General features: G+C 32.9%; 1 protein-coding gene across 2 annotated transcripts; it reads left to right on the forward strand.

The window, feature by feature from the left end:
• Positions 1-1,721: 1,721 nt before the first annotated feature.
• On the forward strand, positions 1,722-7,114 carry LOC106399721 (methionine--tRNA ligase, cytoplasmic-like). Of its 2 annotated transcripts, none has more exons than XM_048737664.1 (17): positions 1,722-2,909; positions 3,011-3,155; positions 3,228-3,381; positions 3,476-3,631; positions 3,705-3,935; positions 4,004-4,147; positions 4,341-4,431; positions 4,545-4,660; positions 4,766-4,886; positions 5,263-5,375; positions 5,458-5,523; positions 5,610-5,738; positions 5,825-5,962; positions 6,052-6,172; positions 6,274-6,503; positions 6,587-6,688; positions 6,770-7,114. In XM_048737664.1, exons 1-17 carry the CDS (start codon positions 2,789-2,791, stop codon positions 6,998-7,000), a joined length of 2,409 nt encoding a protein of 802 aa, XP_048593621.1. In that variant the 5' UTR covers positions 1,722-2,788; the 3' UTR covers positions 7,001-7,114. The 2 variants fall into 2 exon arrangements, with proteins under 2 accessions (XP_048593621.1, XP_048593622.1); XM_048737665.1 differs by having other exon boundaries at positions 1,728-2,909; positions 4,554-4,660.
• Positions 7,115-11,023: the final 3,909 nt, after the last annotated feature.

Consider the following 11,023-nt stretch of genomic DNA (forward strand, 5'->3'; position numbering starts at 1 on the left):
GCTCTTATAAAATTTATATGTGATTTTATAAAGGTAACCCGCTTGAGGTATTTATTACAATTTTTATATTTATAAGGCCTTATAAAAGAAATCGTAAAACAATATATATATTTAGCCTTATGTTTTTATGTTTTCAGAGGAAAACACAATTTTCAAGAAGATTGGAGTTGCAGAAAAAGAGAGAAGACACGTGTTTTTATATGTAATGTATATGTTATTGACACATATAAGAGAAACAAGACACATGTCTTTCTGTAATATATATGTGTAACACGTGTTCTTATAAGTGATTGTAAGCTGTAAATCATTTGTACTTTACATTTACTCTAGTTTCTTTTTTAAGAAAATTAGTAACAAGCATCTTCATGTATTTATATCACCGATTTTACTTTTTAAACTTATAATAGCTTTATGAATATTTTACTTCTAAATGTAAAGATTTATAAAATCTTATAGAAGATTTATAAACTCTTGAAAAAGATTTATTAACTCTCACAAATTATGCGATGAAGATTATTAAACTCTTATAATATTTTTATAAACCCTTATATACAGATTTATAAGCCTCTATAAACTGTTATAAGACTTCATAAAATAATTACCTTTTGATATTCTATAAATTCTTATAAATGATTTATAAACCTTTATAAATAGCTTATAAACTTTACAAACTGTTTTATAAACTTTTATAAATGATTTATGAACTCTTACTTGCTTTTCAGCTTTCTTTTTTCTTCATTTTTATCTTCTTTCATGTGTTATTTTCCTATATCATATGTTGCAAAAGGTAAATCCACAAATCCTTGTTCCCATTAGATTTTCTTCATTTTATATCCTTGTTGAACTAATTGTACAACACTGTTAAAATCCATGTCATCAAGATCAGGATGTGTTGGGGTCACCAAATGTTTGTATTCATCAGGAAATCCAAACATTGTATTAACCACAAGAAGTAATAAAGAATAAAAAAATGTTTTGTAAGTCTCTACAAACTTCTAATTTATAAACCCTTATGAAACTAAATTTACAATCTTTTATAAAATGCTTCACATTATTGACCAAGACACCGATTGGATAATCACTTTTAGATTGTCTAGTGGTTCTGTTCCAGCTTCATCAATCCTCGGACGTAATCTCAAAGATGTGCAAAATTCATTGCTATCTAACTGCAAGACGAAATAAAAAGATGATGTTAACTTTTAATCATGGTCTAAAGATACCTTATACAAGCATAATGTTCATATATTTTGGTAACAGTCTTACAAAGAATATAGGATAATAAAAGACAAGACTTCTCAAATTTATACATTTATATATTTTTTATAGACATATATGATCAACTCTTGTTTACAAACTTCTTTATAAAACCTTGTAAAGCATTGAGTTGTACTATCAACAATATCTTAAAACCCAGATTTATAAGAGGTTATAATTTTTTAAAATACAATGTTCACTATCCGAAAATATTTCTCCTAACCAGAACTATTCAAATGACAAGTCTAAATCAACCTTATTTGTTTTTTGAATAACAGGGGAACGAAAATCCTAAAATTACTTGAACCCAGATTTATAAAGGTTTATAATTTTTTGAAAACTCAATGTTCACTATTGAAACTCTTTCTCTTAGATCGACCTGTTGTAAACCAACCTTCGTTGATTTTTTTTTTTTACAACAGAAAGAACAAATCCAAAATATTACTTGAATCGAACAAAAAAATACACAAATTAGAAACATACCAGTGTGAATCGTGGAGAGGAGCCAACATCTTTGAGGTTTTGAATCGTGATTCTCGTAATTGCTTATCACTAGATGCGTGAGAGAGAGTGACGATGGAACTCAATGGAGACGACGCTGGATCTCGTCGGAGATGACGACAGATCTCAACGGAGAGAGAAGAACGATCTCCACAGGGAGAGAGACGATGGATCTGACGGAGAGAGAGACGGTGGATCCGACGGAGAGAGAGACGGTGGATCCGACGGAGAGAGAGACGGTGGATCCAAAAGGAGAGAGAAGAAGGATCACGACGGTGGAGAAGAAGGAAACGATAGATTGAAGTAAAGATAAGGTTAGTTTAGTCTTTTACCAATTAAATAATGTGCTATTTATGAAAATGTCTTTTGAGTGGTGGTATAAGTGAAAAATGGTATCAAGAAAAGTGTATAAGTAAAATTTCCCCTTAATAAAATAATAAATTCAATACAATTATCAAAATATTTTACTAATTATTTTTTTAAAAAAACATTACGCAAATATGATCACATATAAAAACACGATTACAAAAAAATACATATATGATACAAGGAAATACACAAATGCATATGAAAGTTGATTTATTTAATATACTTACAAAAATTATCTATTCTATTAAATTCATATCATACAAAAATATGATTATACAAACACACAAATATATAAATTATATTAGGCAAAAATTTCAAAAACAAAAAATATAGTCAATATCTAGTGTGTTATTAATATTATTTGATTACCCTTAATAAAACATGCAATGTTAGTAAAGAAAAAAACAAACTAAGGTAAAAAGGAATAGTATAGATACATACAACATTTAAAAAAAAAAATCATCTGCGTGTAGGGCATATTATCATCTAGTACTTAATGAAACGCAGGGGATAAATTAGATAGGACACGTGTTACCTGAGAATAAACCAAACTGATGACGTGGCCCTTGAGAAGAGTTTAGAGAAAACTATATATATATATATATATGAGCCTTCTTCATTCCGATTAGTCTGAGAAAAGAAAACGAACCCTAATTGTGTGGCCATGGAAGACGACGGCGGCACGAGCGCCCCAAAGTTACCGATCCCGGGAAAGAGGAACATACTAATCACGAGTGCTCTGCCTTACGTCAACAACGTCCCTCATCTCGGAAACATCATCGGATGTAAAATTCATTCAATCCTCTCTCTCTCTCTCTCTCTCTTTCTCTTCGGTTTGCTGTGTTTATTTATTTAATGCAACGTTATGTTATGTGTTTTCTTGCAGGTGTTCTGAGTGCTGATGTGTATGCAAGATACTGTCGTCTCCGTGGGTACAATGCGATATATATATGTGGGACTGATGAATATGGAACTGCTACTGAGACCAAAGCTCTGGAGGAGAACTGCTCCCCAAAAGAAATCTGTGACAAGTAATGTTTCTTGTTCTTGTGTATTTTCACACGTTTCTTATGCTTCCTTTTATATATTATATGTGCATTTAGGTACCATGCCATTCACAAAGAAGTTTATGAGTGGTTTGATATAAGTTTTGACAAGTTTGGGCGGACTTCAACTCCTGAACAGACTCAAGTCTGCCAAGCTATTTTCAATAAGTTGTTTGATAACAACTTTCTTTCGGAGAACACCATGCAGCAGGTGATTGATTTTATTCAAAGTGCCTGTTGTTACTCTTATTAGCATCCATCCATATGTTCTTTCTCAAGTATTTTCTGGCCCATTGTTTCTTCAGCTTTACTGCGATACATGCAAGAAGTTCTTAGCTGACCGCCTTGTTGAGGGTTCTTGCCCGTTTAAAGAATGTAACTATGATTCTGCTCGTGGAGATCAGTGTGAAAAATGTGGAAAGCTCCTTAATCCTACCGAACTCAAAGATCCCAGGTGCAAGGTGGGATATGCTATTATAATTGTTATATGTTATTATAATTATTGTGAATGCTTATGTTTTCTCTCTCAAACAGGTCTGTCAAACTACACCCCGAATTCGTGACACAGACCACCTGTTTATTGAGCTTCCGTTGCTGAAAGATAAGTTGGAAGAGTATATTAACGAGACATCTGTTACGGGATCTTGGAGTCAAAACGCTATTCAAACGACGAAAGCATGGCTTAAGGAAGGGCTTAGACAGAGATGTATTACAAGGGATCTGAAGTGGGGAGTTCCTGTTCCACATGAGAAATATAAGGAAAAAGTAAGAACGTCACTATGCTAGCCAGTCTCGTAAAAGTATTAAAATTGCATTTCGAATTGTGGTTACAGGTCTTTTACGTGTGGTTTGATGCTCCTATTGGGTACGTCTCAATAACGTCATGCTACACATCTGAATGGGAGAAGTGGTGGAAGAATCCTGAGAATGTGGAGCTTTATCAGTTTATGGGGAAAGACAACGTGCCTTTTCACACTGTGAGTATATAATGTTTCAGGAATTTGTTTACCGCCAATGATTTGTTCAAATGGTTTTCAACTGTTACCTCTGATATTTTTACTCTTTTATATTTTCTTGTTTGGTTCTTGTCTTATCTGGAGCTAGCCTCAATGTCAAAGGTATTATCTTTGTAAAAGTGACATTATTAACCGCCCATTTGTTGTTATGCAGGTGATGTTTCCATCTACGCAGCTTGGAACTGGGGAGAATTGGACACTGATGAAGACAATCAGTGTGACTGAATATTTAAATTACCAAGATGGTCAGTTAATGTTTCACCGTAGAACTTTGAAAAGGCGTGATACTATTATGAATTAAATTTATGTGCTTTGATTTTCGGCCATTCATATTAAACAAGGACATGTTTTTCGTAAGGGATTTCAGGAAAGTTCTCCAAGAGTAAAGGTGTTGGAGTGTTTGGTAATGATGTAAAAAGTACAAATATCCCTGTCGAAGTTTGGAGATATTACTTACTGGCGAACAGGCCTGAGGTAACTGATTGTTGCTACAAAGTGGACAATTTCTCTTCATTCATCATGAGCATGCGCATTAACTGTTTAGATCTCACTTCTTACTTGTGGGGATTGGTCATTCAGGTGTCGGACACACTATTTACATGGAAAGATTTGCAAGCAAAACTGACTGGCGAGTTACTGAATAACCTAGGCAACTTTGTTAACCGAGTTCTGACTTTTATAGCAAAGCCTGAACCTGCAGGTTGGTTCATTTCTTTCCGAATTAAATATTGCGTTTCCTTATGAGTAGGATGTGTTGTATTCTTTTACTGAAATCACCTAGTTAGTGTGCAAGTCCAGGTATTTGAATGTTAGCTTGTGATTTTTGTTTTCATTTTTTAAAAAGAAGTCCTCGTCTAGGTTGATATAAAGATCCATTTGGCTTGAAAGTGTGGACACAATTCTTTCCAAGTGTCAGATGTTTCATTTTGCTATTCCTAAGCGGAAAAATATCGAGCACGAGGTGTTTTAACATTAATATTAAATTCTCTTAGGAATAGTAAGAAGACATGCTTGAAAATTGGGCCAAGACTTTTCCATATCTATCTCTAATGTTTTCACTGCGTTACTATATCAAGGTTATGGGTCTGTCATTCCTGATGCTCTTGGTGCTGAATCTCATCCTTTAACGCAATCTATGGCTGAAAATGTTGGAAAATTTGTGGAGCAGTATGTTGAAGCCATGGAAAAGGTGAGGAACATTATTATGTACTTTGGTCTTGTATTAGTGCTTGTTTTGTGTTCTTAAGAAAGGCCTTGTTTATTTGACGCAGGTTAAGCTCAAGCAGGGTCTGAAAATTGCTATGAGCATCTCGAATGAAGGGAACGCATACTTGCAGGTAATTCGATTCTTTTATCAATCTATATATTAAATTTTATGGGCTGTTCAGGCTAACCAACTATGCTCTGATTTATTCTGGTGAAGGAAGCCAAATTTTGGAAACTTTACAAGGAAGATAAACCTTCTTGTGCAATTGTTATAAGAAGTGCTGCTGGTTTAGTTCATCTTCTTGCACAATTGTTAGAACCTTTCATGCCATCATTTTCTCGTGAGGTTGGTTTGAAAACACACAGATTCTGTTTAGATTTAGGTAGAAAGAATGCAAAAGCTTGATCAGTGGCGTATCTCGCAATTTGTAGGTATTTAAACAGCTAAATTTGCCTCTACAATTTTCACTCACTGACGAGGGAGGAGAGGTTTTATTAGCAAGTAGACCGTGGGAGATTCTGCCTCGCAATCACAAGATAGGCACCCCTCAACCATTGTTCAAGGAATTGGTACATACCTCTCTCTGATTTTATCCATAGAAAGGCGGGATTGCCATGTAGCATTTGAAACTATATCTTGTGAAATGTTATGATCACAGACAGATGAAGAAGTGCAACAGTACGAAGACAAGTTTGCTGGAAATCAGGGTGATAGACGTGCAAGGGATGCAGAAGCCGCAAATATGGCGGCAGATCAACTTAAGAAAACAAAACTTTCAGGTTATATACGCTGTTTCGCATCCTCTACTAGACTTTCTAAATCATAGTCATTTGTGGCTACGGTAACTTGATTATATATTCTGCTGTTCTTGTTGTTTTAGATGCTAAAAAGCAAAAAGCATCAAAAGGTGCAGCAACATCCAAAACTCAACCGGATGCTGATCGTGAAATTACAATGGCAAGACTTGATATTCGAGTCGGCAAAATTCTCAAGGCTGAGAAACATCCTAACGCAGATTCGCTGTATGTGGAACAAATTGATGTTGGAGGACCTGAAACTCGGACTATTGTTAGTGGATTGGTCAAGTACATACCTCTTGAGGAGATGCAGGTTTGTTCAATCTCCCCACTTAACTTTTTCCATTTGTTCAATCTCCCCAGTTATCTTTCAATCTGACTGTTGTTTCTGGACAGAACCGTATGGTTTGTGTTCTTTGCAACTTGAAGCCGGCGAAAATGAGGGATGTTATGTCACAAGGAATGGTTCTTGCCGCTTCCAGTAGTGACGGCAGCAAGGTATAGTGCACAAGAAGAGACTTATTGCCATTTCATCTCGGTTATAGACAAATTTTGTTTTCCTTTGCTGGAAATTTTCAGGTGGAGTTAGTCGAGCCCCCTGAATCGGCTGAGATTGGAGAGCGAGTTAGATTTCAAGGGTTTGAAGGCGAGCCAGACGTTGTCTTAAATCCGAAGAAGAAAGTGTGGGAGACTCTTGTGGTGGATCTGCACACAGATGAGAATCTAGTTGCTTGCTACAAAGATTTACCCTTCACTACAGATGCAGGTGAATGCAAGGTTTCATCCATCAGCAATGGCACGATCCGGTAGATCTCATTTGAAAACTTGGGATTTTTTTATTAACAAACATGTTTCTGTTGAACTAATAACTTGTTTTCACCTTTGGTTATTAGTTGATGGTTTGAGAGAGAGTGTTAATTTTTATATATGGTGGTAAATTTGGTAGGCCTGATTAGCTTTTTAATGGACCCGGAAGTAACCTAATTAAACAACTTGAGGTTCCAAAATATCTTGTTCTGGAAAAAAACAGAATTAATTTATCTTACTTACTAAAAAGTGTTGGAACTCTGTTTTTGTAAAATAAAGAGGCTATTTTTTTTACTTCCTAATTCGAATACTAAATTCTAGTATATTCAAACATAAAAAAAAACTTTAAACTGAATGAAAAATAAATAATAAATGAGCATAACATGTAGAAGCACTGTTAAATTTTTCACTAAGAGCACAGTAACGTAACGAATGTTCAGAGATTTAAATCACTCTCTGAATTAACAGTGGACAAAATTCTGAAATAAATCAATAGGCTTAAAAAAAATCTCCTACCACCTTAATTAATTTGTATGGACCTCTAATATATGAATTTACTTTAACACCTTTAATGAATTAACTAAAATTAAAAATTTTATTGTTCGACATCGTTTCTTCTCACTTGTGGGGTTCGTTTTCTCCAAATCGCAGTTTTCCCCGTTTTCAACTTCGATGACAACACGAAGCATCATCTCGACAGTAACACACGGTGTCTCGGCAGGTTCTGTCCCAAAACCCTAATGAATCTCATCATCTCATCAACACCACCGCCCTCGCCCTCCTTACATCACCGGCGACGGCTCATCGCCGCAACACTTCTCTTCCAGCAACCTTGATCCTCCGATCGAAATCTCTACTGTTTCACAACGATTTTGACGTCGTTAATCTGCACCTGAGAGCTCAATGTTCTCTCGACCATCACCTGCTCTGCGTGTGTAGAAGTCAATGTTGATCGCCGAGAAAGTGACGCCTCGTTCCCAGAGAAATGATCAGACGGCGGTGGAGTCTGGCAGTTAGATCTCAAGAAGAAAGTGATTTGGCCTTCTGATCCCAGCTACTTCGGTGTTCGGCGTGAAATCGACTCTATAACGTCTACATTGTCTATGAAGCTCTTCATCCACTGTTGATACACCCTAAATTGAAAGATCACTTCAGCTGGATGTTGGATATGATCCGAGAAGGCAAATGACACTTCTGGAATAATGTTAACTATGAATTAAAATACTATTGATTAAAATAAACATATTTCTTATATTTAATCAAATCACAAACATGCGTAGTATACAAAAAATAAACATATTTCTTATATTTAATCAAATCACAAACATGCATAATATACAAAAAAATTACTTTTAAAACTTAAATATAAAAAGAAATACATTTGTAAAATTTACTTTTCTCATTTAAAACTTTCAAAATATAGAAATTTCCAATACACAAAAAAAAAAATTTTGTTACTAATTTGTTCACTTTGCAAGTTTATAATAAATCATATCTAATACTTAGACTATTTACTTATTTTTTCATAACTATGGTGTTTTATATATATTATCCACAATTTATGTTTTTATGCAAATACAAATTAACACTCCTTGGTATCTCTTGACAACCAAGAATAGTAGAGACAAACATTATTCATGGTATTAAGTATAACTTTAACCAAAATGTATTATTAATTTATGTTTAAAATTGATGTTAAATTTCCAAAAAAATAAGATTTTTTCCTGTACGTAGTACGGGACCGGTCATAGTTTCATATGAAATGACAATCAAATATCTGAATTGATAAGTGGTGAGAGAGATTTCCTCTATAATTTTTTTAAAAAATTTGACAATTATTCCACCATCACACATGTTTGCATGATCTATCTTATACTTTTAAGGTTTGTTAACATCTTTGTCCACATAATTTTTGGAAAAAATACATGAAATGTATTTTAGCAAAATTGATGATTTCATTCTATTGGGGGCAATGATATGTACACATAAAGAAGTGGTACAACTGATGTAAGTTTAAATTTTATGTGGTACAAATAGTTCTTTTGATTTCACTGCCAAAGTACAACTATGTACAAGTCGATATAACTCAAAAACTAGTATAACTATGTACAAATCAGTACAACTAAAATACTAGTACAACTATGTTATTTCATTTTGTATTGTGCATCACATTTTAAACATGTATTATGTTTTAAACTAGAAGGGATAAATTAATAAAAATTTAAATATGATAGATTTTACAAAGGTAAATATTGTGTTATCCCCCAGTGTATTTTTAATTTTTACAGTTGTGTATATTTTAATTTATATGTCAAAAGTATTAAATATATTATTTAGAATTTTAGGTTTTATATTGTGTAACATTATAACAGTTTTTTTGTGTCTTTTTCAACATACAGTAGAACTTCTATAAATTAATAATCAATAAACTAATAATTTCTATAAATTAATTTCGCATGTCCCATCTTGAGCTGTTTCAAAATTTATCACAAATTGATAAAATAATAAGATAATAACTTTTTATAAAATTCTATGTAAAATTTTATATGTACACATATTTTATATAAAAAAAACTTATTATTATATTTTTTTTTTATATTCACAAAGAAATTATTGTTATATTTTCTTAATTTTTAATATATTTTGATGATATTTAGTAATATTATATCTAAAATCACATTTAAGTTCTATGATTATTGTATTTACTGTATAATGATTTCTGTTCTATACGCAATATTAATATATTTTGTAACATATAGTACTTTAAATTATTAGACTAAAATGATTAAATAGAAAATATCTTTAAAATGTGTAAGATTTTTTTAACGAAAATTAAGATAGATTTTTCAAAGTTAAATACCCAATGGTCCAACAGAATTTAATATATTTTCGTATGAAAGAGGGTTAACACTTTTTTTTCTTTCTCTGATAGATTTAAATTAAGATAGGATGAGTTAATATGTGGGGTTTTGTCAAAGCTATGGAAGTAATGTAGGTGTTTGTTGCTATTAGGAATTTAGTATGTGTTTCAGTGAGAGAGAGGGTTATGTGTAAATGGGTTATTATTGGTGTAAGTTATGCAATTAAATTATACAAATTAGATGATTAATTAAGGATGATAAAAAGACTAAAATACCAATAATGAAAATATTAGAGTAATTTGCAGGGGTAAAAATTGTAATATTTCACATGATATAACTGTATAATTAGTATAACTGTATAAATAATACAACTGGCACAATTGGTATAAATAATAAAATTAATTTTTAACATTAAAAAAAATGAATATGGGCCGGATTTGAGTTATATCGATTTGGGTCTGGTCGTACATGGTTGGGTTTGTAAATAATTTAAAGTTTTCAGGTTTTAGAGACATTTTGCTTAATTTCATGTTAGATTTAATTCAAAAAGATATTGAAATTGAAAGAGGTCTAAAATAGATTTTTTGATACCCAAGTGGGTCATTATAGCATTTGTTCCATTAACAATGGTTGAAAGACAATAATCTGGTTATGTTTATGAGGATGATTTTTCAAGCTTCCATATACGCTATTTGAAAAGAAAGAAACGTCGGATTGCACTCAGAGGAATGGAACCACTCTCTAGGGCTCAAAGAAACACCCCCAACTGTGTTACTCATATGTACTCTTGGCTTTTGCTGCTACGAAATTAGTAATTTTTTTGGTTCCTGCCTTTTGTGTTTTTGTGGCAACGGATGCTAACTATAGGTAGTTAGATATTTCGAGATTGTATGAATTCGTGCCCCTGCTGGGGTTATTTTTATTGGCTTCACTTGTCGCACAAGTTAAGTGGTTAATTGAACGAAGTTTTAAGAAAGAAAAGAATCGTTGACTTCAACGGCACGGACAACGAGTGTGCCAGGCTGGAGGTTTCTTATGCAAACTTTCTCGACAAATTTGATCTCAATCGAGTTAAAACAAGTGAGAACAATATGAGTTGTGTATTGAAAGCTTTGTACTATAAATAAGGAGGTTTGGAGAATGTTGTAAATATGTAATCCAAGTT

Source organism: Brassica napus, chromosome A8 (genome assembly GCF_020379485.1).
Source record: "Brassica napus cultivar Da-Ae chromosome A8, Da-Ae, whole genome shotgun sequence".
Taxonomy (NCBI): domain Eukaryota; kingdom Viridiplantae; phylum Streptophyta; class Magnoliopsida; order Brassicales; family Brassicaceae; genus Brassica; species Brassica napus.